This window comes from Stenella coeruleoalba (genome assembly GCF_951394435.1).
Source record: "Stenella coeruleoalba genome assembly, chromosome: 20".
Taxonomy (NCBI): domain Eukaryota; kingdom Metazoa; phylum Chordata; class Mammalia; order Artiodactyla; family Delphinidae; genus Stenella; species Stenella coeruleoalba.
Window position 1 is genome coordinate 48,013,851 of NC_137166.1, and position 24,048 is coordinate 48,037,898.

General features: G+C 48.9%; 1 protein-coding gene across 1 annotated transcript; it reads right to left on the reverse strand.

Annotated features, from left to right (window-relative positions):
* Window positions 1-6,458: 6,458 nt before the first annotated feature.
* On the reverse strand, window positions 6,459-21,201 carry PLAUR (plasminogen activator, urokinase receptor). Its single transcript, XM_079907825.1, has 7 exons — window positions 21,123-21,201; window positions 19,392-19,502; window positions 17,976-18,119; window positions 11,272-11,424; window positions 10,493-10,627; window positions 8,116-8,262; window positions 6,459-7,236 (listed from the first exon to the last, which is right to left on the reverse strand). Exons 1-7 carry the CDS (start codon window positions 21,172-21,174, stop codon window positions 6,983-6,985), a joined length of 996 nt encoding a protein of 331 aa, XP_079763951.1. The 5' UTR covers window positions 21,175-21,201; the 3' UTR covers window positions 6,459-6,982.
* Between the last annotated feature and the right edge of the window lie 2,847 nt (window positions 21,202-24,048).

Sequence of the window (24,048 nt, forward strand, 5' to 3'; positions counted from 1 at the left end):
ATCTGTCTTTTTTGGTTCCACCTTTTCTTCCACCTGAGGTGGTCCTGTCCTTATCCTACTTCAGGGTACTTTATCCATTAGGGTTTTCATGCCAGTGACAGAAAATCCAACCCAACTGGGTTAAGAAAAAGAGGATTGTTTCACATATAAAAAAGTCTTGGGGGGCTTCCCTGGTGGCTCAGTGGTTGGGAATCCGCCTGCCAATGCAGGGGACACGGGTTCGAGCCCTGGTCCGGGAAGATCCCACATACCACGGAGCAACTAAGCCCGTGCACCATAACTACTGAGCCTGTGCTCTAGAGCCCATGAGCCATAACTACTGAGTCCACGTGCCACAACTACTGAAGCCCACACACCTAGAGCCCGTGCTCCGCAACAAGAGAAGCCACCACAATGAAAAGCCCGCGCACTGCAACGAAGAGTAGCCCCCGCTCACCGCAACCAGAGAAAAGCCCGCGCACAGCAACGAAGACAACACAGCCAAAAAAATTAAATGAATAAAATAAAAATAATAAAATAAATAAATTTATTTTAAAAAAATTCTTGGGTATGACTGGCTTCAAAATGGTCTGTCCTAAGGGTAAATAGTCCCTTCGTGTTGCAGGATGGCTGGCAAATACCTCTGGGGCCACACTTTTCCCTCACATTTGGAGAGGGATAGAGAGAGAAAAAGACAGACTGAGAGAGTCAGACTGTGGGAGACTGAGCAGAGGAGAGACTTGAAGAAGCTCCCTCAGCAGAGTGAGGAAACATTTTTCCTTAGAAGCCCCCCAAAAACCTTCCATTGTGTCTCATTGGTCCAGATGATGCCACCTGCCTATCACTGAACCAATATCACTGGCCAGGGGATGAGATTAAGCTGGTTAAATTAGATATGAGCCACAGGCTCCCCCTACCATGAGGTCAGAGGTGAAATTAGATTTCTCAAGCAGAAATAGACATTGGGGAGACAACTGCTGTGCCTGCTCTTCTGGGGGGATGGGCTGCACACCGTGCGTTGACTATTCTTGAGTTTTTGAGGTCCAGGGATTTTGTTAGTTGTTTTCTCAGCATTATTCTGTGAGATAATAAAAATATATATTGGTCTCTGCCCCTGGTTCCTGGAACGGAGCTCCTGAAACCCTCGTAGTTACCTAAATGATAAGAACACCAGGAGAATCTTTTGTTCTAACATTTAGTCTTTGACCCCAGTTCCCCACACAAGGATCCTGAAATCCTTGTCATTTCTTGGGTGATAAGAGTGTCTCTTGTTCTAATAGGTGATATTAGGTGGGCTCCTGGATGAGGGCTGGTCACCGAAAAGACCGAGCTATGATTACAAGCATGGAATTTTCAGCCCTGATCCCCATTCTCTTGAAAATGGAGTTGACGATCCATGATGCCTACATGATAAAGCGTCCATAAAAATCCCAATAGTATGGGGTTCAGGGAGCTTCTAGTTTGGTGAACACATGCAGGTGCTGGGAGAATGACATGACCAGAGAGGGCATGGAAGCTGTGCGCCCCCTGACACATACCTTGCCCTATTCATCTCTTCCGTCTGGATGTTCTTCTGTATCCTTTATTGTATCCTTTTATAATAAACTGGTAAAGGTAAGTAATTGTTTTCCTGAGTCCTGTGAGCCCCTCTAGCAGGTTAATCAAACCTGAAGAGGGGAGTCATGAGAACTTCTGATTTGTAGCCGATTGGTCAGGAGCACAATCTAGACTTTCAATTGTCATCTGAAGTGGGGACTGTGGGACTGAGCCCTTAATCTGTGGGATCTGACGCTATTTCCAGGTAGGTAGTGTCAGAATTGACCAGAAGGTGTCACAGAGAATTGCTTGGTGTGGGGGGAAGCCCACCCCCACATTTGGTGACCAGAAGTGTTGTGAGTGTGGTAGTAGTGTGAGAATAAAGGAGACACACAGGAGAAAGACACAGTAGGGAAGAACTGAGTTGTTCTCTATACAGGAGGAAGACTGGGTGGGTGTTTTTTCCTAATACACATTCCCTCCACCTTTGTCGCTTCCTAAAAGAATCCTGATTTTGTTCAGGCATCAACCTTTCTTTAACAGCCAGATGATGTGCAGGAAGCCCTAGGAGTAGGGTCTGAATATACTTCAGCAAATATTGTGGTTCCATGCCCCTTTCTGTGAATGCTATAGGCATGGGGGTATGAAACAAATCAGGTGAATAAAATGTGGGGAGAGCACGTCAGCCTGGAAGTTTTGGGATAAGCTTTCTCTGCTTTAAAAAAGACACCCAAGGGCTTCCCTGGTGGCGCAGTGGTTGAGAGTCCGCCTGCCGATGCAGGGGACACGGGTTCGTGCCCCGGTCCGGGAGGATCCCACATGCCGCGGAGCGGTGGGGCCTCTGAGCCATGGCTGCTGAGCCTGCGCGTCCGGAGCCTGTGCTCCGCAACGGGAGAGGCCACAGCAGTGAGAGGCCCGCGTACTGCAAAAAAAAAAAAAAAAAAAAAAAGACACCCAAGAAGAGATGGCCCTTTGTTATTGCTTCTGAATGTGGGTGTGATGTCTGGAACTGCAGTGGCCATCTTAAGGCCATGAGGTAGATAAGCTTGAATGGATCCTTCAGGACATAATGGAAACATTGAATAAGTCAACCCAAGAACTGCCCTAACTCCTGAGCTCTTGTTCTGTGAGATAATCAATTTCCTCTTTGTTTCAACCATTTTGAGTTGGGTGTCCTCTTAAATACAGCCCTGGCTACCATATTGCCTGCGATTCACATAGAATACATGGAGGCAGCCCTGCTTGCAGATTAAAACACTGTAAGTGGTAGTTTTCTTTTTCGATTGCTCCCCCATCCTTGTGATAGGATCTCTCTCACAGAGGTTGTTTTCTCAGCTCTGGCCAAGTGGGTTGTTTATCATGAGAATTGCCCGACCAGTGGATGCCTGTTTACAACCTGAACAACTGTATGTGGTGGCTTTGACGTAAACTTCCCTGGCCATAGCAGTGGAGGTCGTAGGCAGAGCCCTCACCCAAACTGGACCCCACCAGAGAAGAGTCTGTCCGTTAAAATTTTAGAACCAGACAAAAGTAGTTCTTGACATTTCAAGGGCATATTTGGCTACTATGCTTGAAGCAGAAGGTAGTCTGTGAAGAGACAAAAATAAAGTGAAAGCCCAGCCCATGAGGGAAACCACACACTCAGGGTAGGAGAGAGAGTGACACAGAGGGACAGAGAGATTTTGCAAAACAGAGACAACATTGATTTCACACAGCTTTTCAATTCTGTTTCTTGTCCCTGGTGCAGCCCAGAGACCTAGCTCTTGCTCGGATCTAAACTTCCAATAAAGCTGTTGTTTTTGCTTGAGTCAGCTTAAACAGATTTTATTTCTTGCAACAGAGATCCCTGAACAAAAACTTGGGAGCCATTTACTATGAGGTCCTGATCACAAGGTCTGGTGTAGAACATTCTGAGAAATTTATCTCTAGCCTCAATATCTGCACCATGGGACATGTATTTCCAACCTTTGATCCCCACAGTAGGGCATCATGGGAGATGCAATCTTAGACTCCAATCTCTGCCATAGGGTCTCCTGGGAAATGCAGCTGTACCTTCAATTTCTGCTGTAAGGCATCACGGGAAATGTATTCCTTAGCCTCCAATCTCTGCCGTGGGGTATCATGATGGATGCAATCCTAGCCTCCACTTGTCACCCAGGGGAGCAATCCGAGGGTCCCTAACCCACACTTAAACTCTCTCTATAAAACATGTACACCTATCTTACACAAGGAGGTAAGGAAGCCACCCCCCACCCCTCCCATTTCTAATAAAAACCTCACTCTGGGCAAACTTGCAAAAAACCTGACTGTATCTGTATTTTCTAGCTGTGTTTACAAGACAGGAACAAGAGAGCGTTAACCATAAGACATCGGTATAAGCTGACTGAACTTCAAAACTGGGATAAAGGTTGCTCTACAGCTCATTACCATCTCATTGTAACAATAAGATCTCTGCCCACTGGGCCATATTGGTTCAACCCAATTCCCACCCAGACACTCGAGGGCCGAACAAGGGCAGAAAAAGGCATGAACTGCATTCTGGGAAATCACCACCCATTTCCATGAATCAGGATGACAAAAGACCTCCACCCCCAATAACCTTTTTCACCTTTTTCTATAAAAAGCTTGTCCCCGGTTGTAATCAGAGCTTCCCTTCTCCATTCTTGGGCCATTGAATAAAAACCTGTCTTGCTCGCGCCAAACTCAATTTCGTTATTGGCAGAACCTGAGCGGGAAAGAACTTCCTGAAGGACGGGGTTGAGGTCGGGTGGGAGGCGGGGCTTTGGTTCCGTTAGGGCCCCACGATGGGGGGGCCTCCCATCTAATTCAGTAACACAATTTCTGCTGTAGGGCATCACGGGAAAGGTGAAACTAGCCTCAATTTTAATTATGAAGCATCTTAGAAAATGTCATCTTAGCCTCATCTCTGCCTTAGGGCATCATGGGAGATATAGCCCTAGCCCAAGTTTTGTCGTAAGGTACCACAGAAGACGTAGTCTTTCCTTCCTTCCCTCCCTCCTTTCTTCATCACCTGCCATGTCCTGGGCGCTAATCTAGGTACTGAGAATACAGTAGAGAGCAAATAGAAGGGCTTGCCTTTTAGGGAGATTCTAGTGGGGAGAGTGAGCAAAAAAACAGACAAACAAGTGACTGTTTCAGCCAACCATTGCAGCATAACAGAATACTCCAAAACTCAGCTATGTAAAACCACAACCTCTTTATTTTATGTTTCTGTGGGTTGGGAATTTGAGCAAAAGGCATAGTGAGATCAGTGTGTATCTTGCTCCACAGTGGACCGGGGCCAAAGTGGGCTGGCTTGAACAGCTGGAGATGGATGGGCTGATTCATATCTGAAACCTTGGTGCTGACTGTTGGCTGGTGGTGTGGGTTGAATTGTGTCCCCCCAGAATATGCTGAAATCCTAACCCCCAGGTTCCATGAATGTGACCTTATAAGGAAGTAGGGTCTTTGTAAATGTGATAAGTTAAGATGAGGTCAAACTGCGTTAGGGTGGGCCCCTAAATCCAATGACTGGTATCCTTATAAGGACAGAGAGATCTGGAGACACACAGCCCTATTCACAGGAAAGAAGTTCACGTGACAACAGAGGCAAGGACTGGAGTGATGCAGCCACAAGCCAAGGACTGCCGAGCATTGTCGGCAACCCTCAGAAGCTAGGAAGAGGTCCGGAAGGATTTTTCCCCAGAGACTTTAGAAGAAGCATGGCTCTGCCAACACCTTGATTTTTTTGTTTCTAGTATCCAGAAGTCGAGAGAATAATAAGTTTCTGTTGTTTGAAGCCACTGCCTTTGTAACTTTGTAGTAATTTATCATGGCAGCCCTAGGAAATGAAAACAGCTGGGTTTCTCAGGTCTCCTGCACATTACATCTGCTGGAGTTGCCGTGTCCAGGGTAGCTCCTTCACTCACTTGGCTGGTGTGTGGGCTGAGATGGCTGGAACATCTGGGGCTCTGTCTTCAAGTGGCATCCAAGCACGAGTAGCTTGGGTGTCCTCAGAGCATTGGCAGTCTCAGTGCAGGAGGACTCTGACCCAGCAACGAGCTTCCCCAGGGTTGGACGGTTTCTGAAACCCCCGGCCCAGAGCATGGCATGGCGTCACTTCCACCACATTCTCTTGGCCAAAGCGGTCACGGAGCCAGTCATGCTCAAGGGGTGGTGATGTTGACCCCATCCCTTTAGGCAACCACAGAGACAGTTGCTGATATGTGATTTGAGGAGATCCTAAAAAGAAATCCTGTCCCTCGGGGCGGGGGGGGGAGGGAAAACTGGGAGTTTGGGATTGACATACACACACTACTATATTTTAAAAAGATGGGCTTCCCTGGTGGCGCAGTGGTTGAGAGTCCGCCTGCAGATGCAGGGGACGCGGGTTCGTGACCCGGTCCGGGAAGATCCCACATGCCGTGGAGCGGCTGGGCCCGTGAGCCATGGCCACTGAGCCTGCGCGTCCGGAGCCTGTGCTCCGCAACGGGACAGGCCACAACAGTGAGAGGCCCGCGTACCGCAAAAAAAAAAAAAAGAAAAGAAAAGAAAAGAAAAGAAACCCTGTCCTTCACCTGCCCCCAAATACCACAGAAAATGCCCTTTTTCTTCATCAGCCGTAGGGCCCCAGGGGAACGTAATTTTGTGTCTGTGGGCTTGCCTCAGCGAACCATGGAAAACATGAATTCTGCCATGGTACTCAGTCCCACTGAAATGGTAGTTCTGTCTTTTTCTCAGTTTGTCTGTGGGTATCCTAGGAAATATAGCCCAGCCTTTATCTCCTGCCCCCAGGGCAGCAGGGGAATGAGGTCCAGTCTCTACTCCTCACTGCAGGGCATCCAGGGGTCATCTCCTAGTCATCTCCTATCTCAGAACCCCCTAGGAAATGCAGACATGTCTCCTTAGAACAACAAAGTAGTCTGGACCTTTGGATGTGGGAGAAGAGACTGGAAGGTTAGTGCTTGGGTGAGTGAGTTGGAAGGTTGCATTTGGAGCCCAGAAATAGATGTGGAAGTGGCTTAGGGTGGAAGCCTGCATGGGACAGCTCCCAAGGCTGGGACCTCGAGTGCTTGGGCCCTACAATATGACCCCTAATTCCAGGAGCCTGAGGAAACGTGTCCCCCAATCGTCCTCTCCGGAGAAGGGCAGATCTGGCTTTGTTCACTGATACAAAAATCTTTATTTAAGTACAAAATATTAAATAAAACAAATATTAATTAATAATAACAGCGGCAACAATATTAATATCACAAGAGCTCTCGCCTGCTGGCCCGTAGCCTTCCTCTAGTTTTTCTCCTCTGATTCTCACAGTTCTCTGAGATAGGTGTTTCGGCAGCTGGGAAAACTAAGGCCCAGAGAGGGGAGCACACTGGTCTGAGGTCACACAGCAAGTCAGTAGGTCTGGGAGCTAAGGGAAGGGCAAAGGGGTCTCCTGGATCCAGCCAGGGCAGTGGGATTTTGGGGTTCAGGTGCAGAGGAAAGTACCTCCCCACAGTCTGGCAGTTATAAGCAGGGTGACAAAGAGGCTGAGGTGGGCAGGGCCAGGCAGGGGGGCACCCCCCGTGTGGGTCTGGGTAACCAGGTCTGGATGGTTACAGCCATTTCCAGTACAGCAAGAGACGTTGAGATGGGTGAGGCTGAAAGCTTCAGCCACAGGGAGGCGTTGGCACCAGGAGGGGGTTGCACAGCCTCTTATGGTGTAGCTTGGGTTCCCCAGTCCTGAGGAGAGACAAGACCATGTGAGACTCCCAGCTCTCGGGCCTGGGACTGGAATTCTCACTGGGTACCAGTGAGAATACTGGTACCCAGTGAGAATTGCCCAGGTAGAATACTACCTCGTGGTGGGTACCCCCAGAGAAAGCAGCAGGTCTAAGTGTGGTCCTGGGACCCCTGGGGCTCCTTCCCTCAGACCCTTCCAGGGGATCTGTGAAGTCAAGCTTATTTTTGTAATAATGCTAAAACCTCACTTGCCTTTTCATGCTCTCACAAATATGTTGTGCTCTCACAAGGGGTTTCCTAGAAACCCTAGGACATGTGATCTTGCAACAGACTGAACGCAGAAGCAGATATGAGGGTCCAGCTGTCTTCTATTAAGCCAGATATTAAAAAGATTGCAAAATGGTAGAACAATGCCAGTCTTCTCGTTCAATTTTTTCATTTTGGACAATGTCTCCTTTTTTTCTTTCATAAAAATATGTCCACATGTCGTGCGTTTTCAATTGTTCTTTTAAAATGAACAAATACTATAGATATGACTGACGTAAGCAATAATTTTTCAGAGCGAGAAGGAATTTTGAGAGCCCAAAGTTTGAGAACCTCTGGAATAAAGGAACCTGCCCAGAACTTCACAGGATAGGATCCTGGGAGGTCCACCGGAAGTCCCACCCCCAAAGAAATCCACATTTCTGTGGCCCAAGTATACATTTCCTAATGAACAAGTCCTAATTTCTTACTGCACTCTGCACTCTCCTGAAGGAAGTCCCACCTTCTCCAACAGGATGATCCACCTCAATTAAGTCCAGCTTCATGGGAAGTTACTTCTTGCAGAACCCCCCATCCCCCCCATAAGTATCCTCTCCCAGCCTCCTAATGGCTCACCATTAGTGCCAGTGGCTTCCAGACATTGATTCATGGGGCCTCGGCAGTCAGTGAGGGAAGTCTCTTTAGAGGAACATCCATGGGTGCTGTTCCCCTCACAGCTGTAACACTGGAAGCCGTTCAGTGGCAGGTTTTGAAGCTCCAGGACTTGGAAGAAGACCAAGTGACACAGACACCAAAGAAATTAGCATGAGCGGTTCACAGCATTACATCCCCAGGACTCCCAACTCTCAGCCCTAGATGTCGTGGAGCCCTCTTGTGGTCAGGAATTGGAACAGCATCCTCTTTTGGGGGGGGTGTTCTCTAGGGTCTGCGAGAGAAATTCCAACCGTCAGCTCCCCACGAGCCCCCACCTGCCTAGACACAGGGTAAGACGAAACAGTCCTTGCCCTCAGAGAACTTACGATTTAGAGCTACACTGTCCCATATGGTAGCCACTAGCCACATGTGGTTGTTTACATTGACATTGAAATTAATATTAAATAATAAAAAATTATTGCTTATGTTAGTCATATCTATGGATATTTACTGCATTGGAAATGAAAACCAAGAGACTTTAAAAAATGTATTAGTGGGCTTCCCTGGTGGCGCAGCGGTTGAGAGTCCGCCTGCCCATGCAGGGGATCCGGGTTCGTGCCCCGGTCTGGGAAGATCCCACATGCCGCGGAGCAGCTGGGCCCGTGAGCCATGGCCGCTGAGCCTGCGCATCCGGAGCCTGTGCTCCGCGACGGGAGAGGCCACAACAGTGAGAGGCCCGCGTACCGCAAAAAAAAAAAAAAAAAAAAAAAAAAAAAAAAAAGTATTAGTTCATTTTAAAAGAAAACTTGAAAACTCACGACATGTGGACATATTTTTAAAAAATAAAAAGAAAAAGGAGACATTTTCCAAGTATCAAGTGCTCAAAAGCCACGTATAGTAGAGGCTACCATATCCGACAGCATAGATACAGAACATTTCCATCACCATGGAAAGTCCTGTTGGACAGTAGTGATTTATAGAGACAGAATAACACAAAGGATCTAGATTATATTGAAGGGCAGAGTTAGGGAAATTTTCCCTGAGGACAATGTTTTAAAGCTGAGACCTAACGAATCAGAAGTAGCCAGCCAGGTGAACTCCTGGGGGAGAGGTGTTCCTGGTGGAGGGTACTGCATGTGCAAAGGCCATGAGACAGACACATGCTGGATTAGAGAGGGCATAGTAGAGTCTTTGCATTTCATTCTAAAAGCAAGGGGAAGGCGTTGAAGTGGTTGAGGAAGAGTGACATGATTTGATTTACAGTAAGCTGTTGGTGGGAATGTAAACTGATACAGCCACTATGGAAAACAGTATGCAGGTTCCTTAAACTAAAAATAGAACTACCATATGACCCAGCAATCCCACTACTGGGCATATACCCTGAGAGAACCATAATTCAAAAAGAGACATGCACCACAATGTTCACTGCAGCACTATTTACAATAGCCAGGTCATGGAACCAACCTAAATGTCCATCGACAGATGAATGGATAAAGAAGATGTGGCACATATATACAATGGAATATTACTCAGCCATAAAAAGAAACGAAACTGAGTTATTTGTAGTGAGGTAGATGGACCTAGAGTCTGTCATACAGAGTGAAGTAAGTCAGAAAGAGAAAAACAAATACCATATGCTAACGCATCTATATGGAATTAAAAAATAATGGTACTGATGAACCTAGTGGCAGGGCAGGAATAAAGAGGTAGACATAGAGAATGGACTTGATGCCATGGGGTGGGAGGGCGAAGCTGGGGCGAAGTGAGAGTAGCATCGACGTATATACACTACCGAATGTAAAATAGTTGGCTGGTGGGAAGCAGCAGCACAGCAGAGGGAGATTGGCTCGGTGCTTTGCGATGACCTAGAGGGGTGGGATAGGGAGGGTGGGAGGGAGGCTCAAGAGGGAGGGGATATGGGGACATGTGTATGCATATGGCTGATTCGCCTTGTTGTGCAACAGAAACTAACACGGTATTGTGAAGCAATTATACTCCAATGAAGATCTATTAAAAAAAAAAATCACTCTTGCTGCTGTGTTGAACATTGGCTGTAGGGTAGCAGGAGGACCAGCAAGGTCATTGCAACAATCTAGGTGAGCAGCCATGGTGGCTTGCACCAGGATGGTGAGCAGTGGAAGGATTCAAGAGGATATAGAAGCACAAAGCACAGGTCTTGGTGAAGCTTTGCTAGTTTCATTGAATTCCCACAAAATTCTTCTTTGAGAAAGGGCTTGATAGGTCCACTTTTCAGAGAAGGAAACAGAGAGGAGGGTTTCCCTTCAAGCAAGCAGCAGTCAGCCTGAGTGCACCTCCCCACCCCAATCCCAGGCCTCACGCCGGGTCCCCTGCCCCTTACCTGGGCCCCCATTGCATTTGGTGGTGTTGCAGCACCGCAGGAAGTGGAAGGTGTGGTTGTTGTGGAAGCCAGTGGGGCCTGGGCAGCCAGGAAGGTTGCCACAGCCTCGGGAGTGGCGCTCATCCCTTGGACTTTCTGTGGGGGCAGAGGAGGAGGTCAGATTGTTGATGAGGGGCTGAGATTGGATTTGCCCATGGTAGCAGTCCTCTGTCCATCCTCTGCTTCATCCTTCATTATAGGACCCTCATTTTATTGGAAGCAACCATATATCTAGCCAAAAGACACAATTTCCAGCCTCCATAGGTAGAGTCAAGTGGCTAAGTTCTGGTCAACGTGATCTAAGTAGAAAGATTTTATGGGACTTCTAGAAAGGAGAACCTCAAGTGGCTAAGTTCTGGTCAACGTGATCTAAGTAGAAAGATTTTATGGGACTTCTAGAAAGGAGAACATTTACAGAAGGAGGGGTGCCCCCTTTTGCCCCTTCTTTTCCCCCCTCCTTCTTCCTGGAACTTGGACATGAGGTCTGGAGCTCAGGCAGCCATCCTGGACTATGAGGCAATCTTGAGAATGGAAGCAATATGTAAGAAATGAGAAGACATTTGGGTTCCTGGTGACTGTGGAACTGTCCTAGTGGCCCTGGACTTCCCATCACTGGACTTTCTGTGTGAGTACTAACTTTCTACCTTGCTTAAATCCTGGTTATCTGGGGGTTGTTGTTAAGTGCAGCCCTGGGGAGGAGCAAAGCAGGGAGGGGGAGTTGCTGGCAGGTTGGGGCTCACCTTCCAGTCTCTGGTGGGTTACCACATCCAGGCACTGTTCTCCAGGGTTGCGGCATTGCAGGGTCTTGTCCCGGCCCATCTCACAGCTCATATCTGACGAGGCACAGGAAGCACATTCGAGGTAACGGCTTCGGGGAAAGTTAGGAACCTGGCCTGTTTAGGGAGGATTAGGAGGGTGAGACTCCATGGGGAGAGTCCTGGAGACCCAGCTTCCTTGAGGACTCACTTCAGCATCAATTCTTCCTTATCCCACCCTTCAGCCAATCATCAAGTGCTGTCCATCCCACCGCCTGAATCTTTCTAGAATCCATCCCCTCCTTTCCAGCTCCATGACCAGGTCAGAACTCCTTCAATACCAGCTTCCTCTCTGGCCTCCTGGTTTCCATTCTTGCCCTTCCCACCCCAGTGTATCCCACATAGCTCTAGAAGTATGTTCCTAATACGCAAATCTGACCCTGCCTCTCCTCTGCTCAACACTCTTCCATGGGTCCCCAGTGCCTTCAGAATAAAATCCAAGAAACTCAGCGTGGCTTTCAAGTTCCATCAAAGACTGGGTCCTGGTCACCTTTCCTGCCTCATCTCCCTCCACCAGCCACTCAGACTCTACACCGGTTTTCCTCAGTCCCTGAGTATACATGCTGACTCCTGCCCAGCCTTTGCATCTGCTGTGGTCTTTGCCTAGAACCCTTTCCCTGCTCCCTATTTTCCCTATCTCCTACTCATTCTTCAGAGGCCATCTTGTCCAATTTTGCCTCCTCCGAGAAGCCTTCCTTGACCTCCCAGGCTGGATTAGGTGCCTCTCGGGGCTCCCTAATCCCAGCCCTGCCCACTCTGGGTCATCCCCGTCTGGTGACAAGTCTGTTTCCCTCACTGTTTGTTTGCTTTTGGTCATGCCACATGGCTTCTGAGATCTTAGTACCCCCATCAGGGATGGAACCTGTGCCCCCTGCAGGGAAGCATGGAGTCCTAACCACTGGACTGCCAGGGAATTCCCTGTTTTTTCTTTTTTTCACTCTTTCTGTTTGTTTGCTTGTTTGTTTCCTTCTATGGATTCAGTCCCAGGAGGGTAGGGCCAGGGCTGTCTTGGTCATTATTATGTCCCAACACAACCCAGCACAAGGCTGGGGCCAGAGAAGGTATTCAATAAATATTTGTTAAATGAATGAATGAATGAACAATTACTTAAAACCCTTCTATTGTTCCCTGTGGTAGCCAGCTTCCAAGATGGCCTCCAGTGATCCCTGCTTCCTGGTATTTGTCCCTTGTGTAGTCCCTTCCCATAAGGAATAGAGCTGACCTGTGGAACCAGTAGGATACTGTGGAAATGACGGTGTGTGACTTCTGTGTTAGATCACACAAGACATTGAGATTTCTTCCCGGCTCTCTCTTGGACCACTTGCTCTGGGGGAAGCCAGCTGCCATGTTGTAAGGACACTCAAGCAGCCCCACCGTGAGGTCTACATGGTGAGGAGCTGAGACTTTTGCCAAAGCCATGGGAGCTGGTCATCCGTGTGAATGAAGCTACCTTGGGCGCCTTCCGATGACTGCAGTCCACCGTCATCTTGACTACGACATGATGAAAGACGCAGAACCGCCTAGCTAAGCCACTCCCAGAATCATGACCTTCAAAAACTTTGTGAAAGAATACATGCTTACTTTTGTTTTAAGCTTTGGGGCAATCTTTAATGCAGCGATAGATATTTAATACACTACCCAATCATGTCAGAGGTCAAAGCCTCATCTGATCGATCTGTGATAAACTGGCCTCTCACACGGACCTTCCAGTCCAGGCCAAGTGGATGAGTTACTTTTCCCTGGAAACACCAGAGTCATCCCTCTGCCTAGGCCTTGGCTCACACCATTCCCAAGCCTGGCATGCCCTTCCCTTCGTGACCCCAGATACCCGAGTTTGAGTTTGGGCCAAGTCTTAGAGAAATGAGAGGGCTCTCTGAGCCAAGGCTCTCCACGGGCAGGCCAGCAGCTGTAATTAGGTGAATCACTTATCTCCAAAGCCAGATCTTTCCCACCCTCTCCCAAAAGAAAAAGAACTAAAAGGCTGACAGCCCACATCTTCTAATATGAACCACCATGAAAATGAAAACACGAGCTGCCATCACTGTCAAAATAGCTCATACCACGCATGGGTCTCCTCTGTGAGCTCTTCTTCTTATGTCACTCTTCTAAATGTGGGTGATCCTCAGGCTCTGTCTTAGGCCCTTTTTTCATTTCTCATGGTACACACTCTCTCCCATGGGATGTTATCCATTGACACAGTTTTATCTCCACCTATCTGCTGGGAACTCAGAAATCTCTCTCCAGGTAAGACTTCTCTCCCAGCTCCATAGCTGGGCCTCCTGGAGGCCCTTCAAACACCTGAATCTCTACCTGCCCCCAACAAGACTCTCCATCTTCTCCAAACTGCTCCTTCTCCTGAATTCCACATCTCTGAGATGGCCCCATCTGGTCCCCCAGGGTAGAATCCTGGCAGACTCCTTGATCCTCCATATCTAGGCACCCATCTGATACTTCCACTGCCCTGTCTCCTGGTTCTGTAATCCTTTTGCTCTACTGTTTCTGATATCCAGTAAGTACATCTATTGAGTTCTTAATTTTAGTTCCTGTTCTTTTTTTGGTTTTATTTAGTGCCTGTTCTTTATTTCTGTTGGAATCATTTAAAAATTGGTTTCCAGATTTCTGCTAAAAAGTAACCTTTCCTCTATTTTCTTGAATATATTGATCATAGCTCTTTTAAAGTTCCCCTGTCTAGTAACTCCAATATCTGATTCATGGGCTTCCCTGGTGGTGCAGTGGTTGAGGGTCCGCCTGCCGATGCAGGGGACACGTGTTCGTGCCCCAGTCCAGGAAGATCCCACATGCCGCGGAGCGGTTGGGCCTGTGAGCCATAGCCGCTGAGCCTGTGCGTCCGGAACCTGTGCTCCGCAACGGGAGAGGCCACAACAGTGAGAGGCTCGCATACCGCAAAAAAAAAAAAAAAAAAATATGATTCATGACAAGTCTGTTTCTATTGTGGGATTTTTCTCTTGGTTTCCGGTCAGTTGGTCCATTCTGTTCTCTTCAGGGTACCTTGTACGTTTTGACTAGATGCCAGACACAGACGACTATTTGTAAAGGCTCTACATGATGTTATATTCTGCCAGAGAGGATTAGGTTTTCTTTCTGTCTAAGATCCGACGTATGCATTTTTAGGGCTGGTCTATTTCAGTTTTGCCCTTACTCCTAGGATGTGGTCCCAGGGGAAAGCCTGAGACCTCTCTTTCCAGCGTGGCAACTTCGGTCCCCCAGCGTCATATGCCTGCTGGAATTCCTGCTCAGTGCTGTAGCTTCCCAGATACTATTTTCTGTAGAGTTCCTTGGAGTCTCACCCTATGCATGCATGGCTTGCCAATGACTTGAAGGAAATTTGCAGATTTGGGGACTCCCTTTTCTGTAGTTCCATGCATTCCAGGATTTTACTTCTCATTTTCCAGACACTCTGGCAACCCCAGACTCCAACCTCTGCCTTGTCAGTCTAGCGACGATCTCTTTTCTATTTGCGTTCTAGTTCCCTTCCAGAGCAGTGAATTGGCAAGTGCATTCAAGGAAAAAGCCAGCTTGTCTGTGGAATTCGACTTCTGTGCTCCCCTTATTTCGAAGATTGGAGCACCTCAACTTCCTCTCTTCATTTGCTTGCTCTTGAGTGACTTTAATCATTGTTTATAATTTGTCCAGCTTTTATAACCGTCATTGGCAGGGGGGTTGGTCTGATACAGGTGACTCCACATGACCAGAACTGCATAACCACCCCTACATCTAATCCATTATCACACTCTGCTCATCTACCTGCTAAATAGCTCGTAACTCCAACCACTTCTCTCCATTTGCACAGCAGACACTCTCTTCTTCTTCTTCTTTTTTTTTTTTTTTCGGCTGCACCACGCGGCATGTGGGATCTTAGTTCCCCCACCAGGGAATGAACCCGCGTCCCCTGCAGTGGAAGCACGGAGTCTAACCACTGGACCGCCAGGGAAATCCCTACACTCTCTTCTTTATCTGGACAACCTCACGCACCTCCAAGTTGGTCTCCCCTCATCTACCTTCCCTCCATCCTTCCTTCCCTCCTATCTCTCTTCCACTCTGAGGTCAGAATAACATGTCAAAAAACACAAATCTGAGGGCTTCCCTGGTGGCGCAGTGGTTGAGAGTCCGCCTGCCGATGCAGGGGACATGGGTTCGTGCCCCGGTCCTGGAAGATCCCACATGCCACGGAGCGGCTGGGCCCGTCAGCCATGGCCGCTGAGCCTGCGCGTCTGGAGCCTGTGCTCCACAATGGGAGAGGCCACAACAGTGAGAGGCCCGCGTACAGGAAAAAAAAAAAAAAATCTGATAGTGATGCTCTGTACTTGAAACGCTTTCATGACCTCCCAGTGTTTCCCAGATGAAGTCTATATGCCCCACCATAGCCTAGAAGGCCCTGTATAATGTGACCTTGCCAATTTCAGCAGTTCCTCTTGCCCCATCTCGCCCTTCCTCCAGCCATGCTACTCTCACCCTCCTCTGGGCCTTTATATCTGTTGCTCCCTCTGTCTGGAAAAGCCTTTCTACTGTCTTTTTAACAGTCTGACTCCTATTCATCCCTCAAGATCCAGCTTAGCTGTTGCTTCCTGTATAGGAAACCTTCCCTGACCTGAGTCAAGTATCTCTTGATTCTTAGTTATCTCAGCCCTGATCACTCTGGCCTCTGTTTCCCCTGTCTCAGCCCTGACAATTCTGGACTGTGCTTCCCTATTACAGCTCTGACCTCTCTGGTCTCTGTTTCCCCTATCATGGTCCTGACTCCCTTGCATGTGCTTCCGCATCCCAGCTGCGACTAATCAGGGCAGTCACCGTCAGGTGATGGGTCCGTCCGCCTCCCCCCAGCCCCGCCCACATACACATACACGCTAGACTATGAGCCCCATAGGGGCAGGGCCCAAGGCTATCTTGGTCACTCCTGTGTCCCCAGTATCACAGAAGAACAGGATGTGGTTTAACCAACTATTCTAGTCATCACAAACAGGGTAAAATGGTGTTAGATATGGGGCTGATAGGGACTTCCCTGGCGGTCTAGTGGTTAAGATTGAGCACTTCCAATGCAGGTGGCATGGGTTCGATCCCTGGTCAGGGAACTAAGATCCTACATGCTGCGTGGCATGGCCAAAAAGATAAAAGGGGGGAAGCTGATATAGATATATTAGTTATTAAATTACTGAATTGACAGCTGCTGCCCAAGAGGACCCCTGACCGCTCCCAACCCTCTCTGTACTTTATTTTTTTGGCCACGCTGCACAGCTTGTGGGATCTCAGTTCCCCGACCAGGGATTGAACCTGGGTCACGGCAGTAAAAGCCCAGAATCCTAACCACTAGGCCACCAGGGAACTCCCTGCAAACCTGGCTTTAGAACTCTCATGTCCTCAAGATCCACTAAAGGGGTGACACCAGGCCCAGCAAGTGGCCTCCAGTTCTGACTGGTCAATATTATTCTGCGGCACTGACCAATATGGTTAAATATTTTGACTATTATCTCTGATTACGAGTATTATTTAGACTCAATTACAAGTGCTTTCCTTCAGCACATCTAACAGAGAGAGGAAGCCATCTAACAGAGAGAGGAAGCCAGCATCCTCTCTTGTCATTTCCTTGAAAATAAATCTCTGATTCAGTCCCCACCAACAGATGAAAGTTCAAGGTCAGGATAAATGAAAATCTAGTGTAATCGGGATGGATGAAGAACAAGGGAAAAAACCCAGTGCAGAGGCAGGTGCTCTGCTTCCTGACGTCATTGTGACTAGACTGGCCTGAACCCATTTCCTTCCTCACCAGGGCCAGAAAGAGGAATCTGTCTGACTGTGCACCATGGGTCCATTCGCTCCCCAACCTTCCTCTGCTGTGAGAACTTGGGGAATTTGAGCCTTTCTAAGTCTTTTTCTTATGCTGACCAGAGCCTAAAGGCATGAAACTCAACAAAAAGCCTTATGGAAGTTTCTTCACATTCTTATTTGTTGCCCAACTTAAGAATCATCGATTCTAGGGAACTTTCCAAGCCCACGGCAGCCTGTCTGATTCCCTCCTATTCTGACTTCCTTTAAGAACTCTGAGTCTTTGGTATCTCTGGTCTTTGTATCCCTTGCTGAGCATCTATTGCTTGAATCATCTCCTGTCCCATGAAAAAAGTTACATGGCGAAAACATCAGTGAGATACCTCACGTACCTCTCAAGTGGGTGTGTGTGTGTGGCTTCTTAAAGGCAGGTGTTGCATCTTATAAATAACAACCACACACACACACATACACACACCCCCACAAACACATATGAGATGGGATAGGATTAGGGATGGGATGCGTTTGTAGATGGCAGTGGGATTGGGGACAGTTGAGATGAGGTGGGGTTGATTAGGGGATAGGATGAGAGATGTCTTTGGAAGGAGGATGGGTTTGAGTTGGAGCGTGTTGAGGATAAAAGGAAGTTGGGGACGGGATTGGAGGTGAGGTTGAGTTGGGGTTGGAACCAGGCTGGAGATGTGTTTAGGATAAGGAAAGGTTTGGGCCGGGGTAAGGCATGGAGCTGGGGTTGGGGTGGCCTAGGATGAGGGATAGGACCAGGATGATGATGGAGGTTGAGCTGGGGATGGTTTGGGGTTGGGGATGGTGAGGGCTGCCCTACTCACCAGGACTGGGCTTGTTGCACAAGTCTGACCCACACACGGCCTCTGTCAGGGTGATGATCTGCGTGCCAGTCCGATAGCTCATGGTCCTGTTGGTCTTTTCTGGGTGGGTACAGCCTCTCTCCACCACCTCCAGCTCATCACCTTCTATAAGGAATGTCTCATTGTCACCGCAGAGGCTCCCCTGGGCCCAACCAGCCTCTGACACTCCTGGTTACAAGGTCACCCGCTCCCAGGGCTGATCCCTGCCAGGCCTCTCCTCTTGCTTGAGTCCAACTCTCTCTGTTCTAGAGCTATGCACCCTCCCCCCAACCCCCTACACTGGAAGCCTACTTTCTTTTAGTGATAGCACCATCCCTGGGACCTTCTGGATCCTTCTACCCGCTCCCTCCTAGCTTGGTGATCTTAGCAGGGAGATGCCTCTGATAGGAACCTTTAAAGGAAAATGCTTTGAGCTTACCAAAAATATAAGAGAATGATGTAATAAATACTGTGCTTTCATCACCAAACTTTATAAAATATTAGCATTTTGCTATATTTGTTTCAGATCTTTTTAAAAAAAGAAACCAAGTTTAAAAGACAGTTAAAGCCTCCTGGTTACCTCCCTCCCTCAAATCCCACTTCCCTTACGCTCTGTCCAGAGGCAACCACAGGTGTAGGTAATTCTAACACCTCTGTATGCAGAATATTTATTATTGTTTATTTGTATATCGTTTATTTATTTTGATTGTTAGATACTATTTCTATTAAAAGGTGTCAAACTCTGCAACATGCTTTTTTGTTTTTCTTTCAACCTTACATTTTTGACACGTATCCAGGTTAATACCTGCAGCCCTAGCTCCTTCATTTAAGCTGCTGTGGGGTATAATGCGTCATTATACTGTAACGTTTTTCCTCTGCTGACAACTGACTTCAGTCTTTCCAGTTTTCCATATCACAAACGTTCAGTCTAAGAACATTCTTTGACAGGTGTCTCTGGGCAAGTGTGGCCAAGGTTCTCTGGGGTCTCTACATTCCTAGAAGTCCAACTGCTTGTTGTAGGGTATGTTCATCTTTAACCAGATATTGCCTATTGCCACGTGGCTCTGTTTGGTGGATGCACCAATTTACCCCCTAACAGCAAAGCCCGCATCTCCACAGCCTCATCGACCTCAGTATCGTCAGATTTTTCTTTTCTTTTTTTGCTGCACCAAGTGGTATGCCGGATCTTAGTTCCCCAACCAGGGATCGAACCCGTGCCCGCTGCACTGGGAGCACAGAGTCTTAACTACTGGACTTCCAGGGAAGTCCCTGTCAGAGTTTTAAATGCTTGTCCATCTGGGGGCTTGTAACCGGTCTCCGTGTCTTTTTCATGCGTATTTCCCCGATGGCTCGTGAAATAAGGTTTCTTTGTCACTCCCGTTCCCTGCTCCAGCTCACCTTCCCATATGCGCAGGACCGTGGTCCTGCAGAGGTCCTGGCCGGGGGCACACTCTTCCACCCTGCAACTCCCGGTAGTCTTACACAGCATGCACCGCAGGCCCCAGGAGACTGGGGGCAGAGGGGGGAGAGGAGAGGTGTTATCGCTCTGCGCCAGGATCCCGCTCTCGCCCCGTTAAGCCCCAACACCTGGACCAAGTCTCCAGGCCAGGTGCACTCAGGTTCGGACTCCACTTTTGCCCGCCCCTGGGTTCCAAGCCTGGTTTCCAAACCGCTATACCATCCTTAGGCCAACGTTCTATCTCCACCCTCTACCCTAAAGTTCTTTCTCCGTCCACAGGTCCTTCCCAAGTCCAGCCCTCGCTCGCTTTCCCTTTCACTCTGTCTGAGCGCCGGGCCCATCCTGAAACTCCAACCCCCCTCCTCTCCGCGGGTGTGGACGTTCTAGCCCGGCTCCCAATTAGGTCCTTTCCTCCACCCCGCCCGCCTCGGTCTACTCCGCCTCGCGAGCTCTCCTAGGGGTGTTCTAGCCTCACCAACTCCAGCTAGTCTTTATGTTCTACCCCCGTTCCCGGTGCCCTCCACTAATGCCCACTGGCTCTCCTCCCCTCCGTAGCCTCTCCCCAGCGTTCTCTCTCTCCACCCAACAGTCCACACCGAACTTCTAACTCCGCGTATCAGCCGTGCGGAGATTCTAATCCCACTACTACTGTGGCCTCCCCAGAAGTTCTCCCCGCTCCCACTAGCTGCTCCGGAACTGTTAGCCCCTCCCACTTCCCCTCCCCGAAGTTCTGGCCCCGCCCACTAGCTCCGCCCCAAGGCCTATCCCTGCCCATCGCGTCTCCCTTGCGGTCCCTTCCCCGCTCCAAATTCGGAGTCCCCTTCCGAGTCGTTACTCATTCTAGGCCTCCCGCGGTCCGGAAAGCTTTCCCGGTTATTCATTACCGAACCATCTCCCAACCCCTACCCCCAACCCGGCCCTGCCGCGCCCTGACAGCAGTTCCTTCTCAACTTCCTTTCGTTTTCCAACCCTTTTTAGATTTTCCAGAGAAAGGAGGTGAGAGGTCTCGTCGGCTAGAGGATAGTGAAAGGGAAGGCACCTCGAAGGACGAGCCTTGGGTCCCCGGCCCCCGGCTCCGCGACGCTGAGCCTGACTTTCTTTAGACCTTTTGTTAAATGAGACGGTGTCCTCCCTGTCTTGCAAATGTGTCTGTGTGTGCGTGTGTGTGTGTGTGTGTGTGTGTGTGTGTGTGTGTGTGTGTAGGGGGGGAGGGGTGATCTGATAGAGGGGAGAGGGCTGTAGGAGCCCCCTGCGGGTCAGAATCCCACTTACAAGGACTTGCTGTGTGACCTTGGACCAGTTACTTAACCTCTCTGTGCCTCAGTTTCTCTGTAAAACGAGGTTAAAATAGTTCCGCCCGCCCAGTTGGCAGTTGCAAGGAAGGAGCTTAGAAGAGTGCCTGGACTAAAGAGCGTACTCACTACATGGCGGCTGTTGCTAAGCGCCTTCGCTCTACGAATATTTCCTGAGCGTCTACTGTGTGCCTGGTACCGTGCCGTGTGAGGCTGCAGACAGCAGGAGAATTATTATTTGAATGTGGGTGGAGGGGCTGGGGACTGAGCCCTCCTCCAAGTCATCAGACTCTGAGCTCTCTTCCCTTCCTCTCCCGCCTCCCTTCCCTCCGGTCTGACCCAGTCCCCAGCGCAGAGATTCGGGCACCCAGCCCCTACCTGGAATGCAGGTCTGAGCCAACAATAGCAGCACCGGCAGCGGGCGGCCCATGTCCGGCGGCGGCTCCTCTCCGCGGTCTCCCTGCACCTCTCAGTCTGGCCTCCGGGAGGAGACAGATATGGGGCCCTGGGGGCTCCTCCCAGAGGTTTGCGAAAGAGCGAGTCAGCTCCAGATGCGTGGGTCATCCACCCCCACCCACCTTCCTCAAAAACTTCCTTTACCAGGACGCGCCAGCGAGGGGTAGGGGGGCTGGCTCTGCTCTGACTCACGCTGGCCGTGGTCACAGCTCTCCCCAGACTGCCTGGGTGCAAATTCCATTTCTCTCTCTTCCTGCCATGGGACCTTGGGCAAGGGCCCTCACCCCTCGGATTAAAACTTGTCACGAGGGGAAATATGTGCCTATTATTAGATAATATAGGTCTTTCTTTAGTTTTGTTAGGAAGGATAATGGTATTGTGGTTATATGGGAAAATGTCTTTATCATTTAGAGCTGCACGCTGAAATATTTGGGGATGAAATAATACAATGTCTCCATTTACCTTAAAACACTTCAGCCAAAAAGTAGATATTGCTGTTATGACCATGGTTTTGTGGTTATGTGGAAAACTTTTTCTTATATTTTACAGAGATGCTCAATGAAATATTTAGAGGTTGAATGTCATCGGTGTCTGCATTTACCTTGAAATATTTTAGGAAAAAAGAAAGGCAAAATAGCAAAATAGCTGTATCAATTATATCGAGGTAATTTATATGCCATTCTATCTCCTCTGTGTTTGTAAATGTTCATAATAAGTTTTTTAAAAGGAAAATAAAGTGCCAAAGGTAACATAGTCTCTCCCTCCCAGTCAGAACAATTTAATGCAGTTGAATTAAATGCCTGAAACAGTCACTGGCCCACATGGAGGGCTCAACAATCTCTGTCAACATTTACTGAGGACCTACTTTGTGCCAGGCACTGGTCCAGAAGCTGGGGACACAGCAGGAAAGTCCCTGCCCTTGTGACAATAGGGAGTAAATATATGTTATCTAATCTATTGCTGTCAGGCTGTGATAAGTAAAGTGCAGAAAAACAAACCAGATTGAAGGAGGTGCAAGGGTACAAGTGAGGCAAGGTTGGTTTTAGGCCAGGTAATCCAGGAGGGCTTTCCTGAGGAGGTGATATTTGAAGAGCGGCTGAAGGTAGTGAGGGAAGAAGTCCAGGCAGATGGTCCAGGAAGAATTCCAGGGAGAGGAAACTGCCAGTACAAAGACCCTGAGGTGGGAGCAGACCTGATGAGATCTAGGAACAGCAGAGAGGCCAGTGTGGCTGGAACAGTAATAGGCTATGAGTAAGCAGGTGCTACCTCTACCACTGCAATAATGATTATACTACTGTTATTCTTACTAATGCATCAAAATCTTAAGGTAATCATTTTAAGATAAGGTAAGGAAAATCCCAAAGAAATTCTCTTTTCTAAGAGGTTAAGAGTGTGGGGGCTGACACCAGACTGTGAGGGTTCAAATTTTAGCTATTCAATAGCTGTGCTGACTTGGGCAGGTTACTTAACCTCTCTGTGCCTCAAGTCCTCTATCTGGAAAGTAAAGCTAAGCGCCTCCCTCCCAGGGCTTGTGGGCTAGCGACAGAAAAGTGTACACCCAAGGCACTTGCACAGTGCCTGGCACATAGCAAGTGCTCAATAAAAATCATGTGGAGGGCTTCCCTGGTGGCGCAGTGGTTGAGAGTCCGCCTGCCAATGCAGGGGATACGGGTTCGTGCCCTGGTCTGGGAAGATCTCACATGCCGCGGAGCGGCTGGGCCCGTGAGCCATGGACGCTAAGGCTGCGCATCCGGAGCCTGTGCTCCGCAACGGGAGAGGCCACAGCAGTGAGAGGCCCGCGTACCGCAAAAAAAAAAAAAAAAAAAAATCATGTGGAAAATGGGGTCCCTCTTGGGGCTGGCGTGAAGACTGAATGAGATATTAATGCATATGACGTGGGGAGATAGAAAGTCGGGGTGGTGGTCCAAGTAGGCTTGAGACCCAGCTCACCTACTTGCTCCTGGGCGACCCTGGGCAGATGGCTTCACACCACAGATCTTTGCTTTTCCCAGCTGTGACATGGATCTGGGGTGGGTGGAGGCATCTCTCAGTGAAAGGTAGGTTCAAGTTTGGGATCACATGGAGCTGTGTGGTCTGGCACAACCACTTCCTGGCCGGATGACCTCATTGCTCCGGACCACGATTTTCTCTTTTTTAAATATATTTATTTATTTATTTATTTTTGGCTGCATTGGGTCTTCGTTGCTGCACGCGGGCTTTCTCTCGTTGCGGCGAGCGGGGGCTACTCTTCGTTGTGGTGTGTGGGCTTCTCATTGCGGTGGCTTCTCTTGTTGCGGAGCACGGACTCTAGGTGCACGGGCTTCAGTAGTTGTGGCATGAGGGCTCAGTAGTTGTGGCTCGTGGGCTCTAGAGCACAGGCTCAGTAGCTGTGGCGCACAGGCTTAGTTGCTCTGTGGATGTGGGATCTTCTCGGACCAGGGCTCAAACCCATGTCTCCTGCATTGCCAGGCGGATTCTTAACCACTGCGCCACCAGGGAAGCCCCACGATTTTCTCTTTTATTTGAAGAATGAGAGAAATAACTCGGAGCCTTCCCATCCCAACTTCAGACTGCTCTGGTCTCCCGATCTGTCCATCTGTCTCTCCCTTTCTGTTTCTCTGTGTTTTTCTATCTCTGTCTTGCTCCTTTTCTTTGCCTCTCTATGTCTCTCTCCATCGTATCTCTCTGACTCTCTGTCCTCTATCTCTGTGTCTCTGTATCTTTTTTTCTGTCTCTCTGCCTCTGTTGTCTGTCTCTCTCAATGCCTGTCTTTGTTTCTTTGTCTCTTTCTGTCTCTCTGTCTCTGTCTCTGACTTGTTCTCTCTCTCCCTCTCAAGTGACACACACT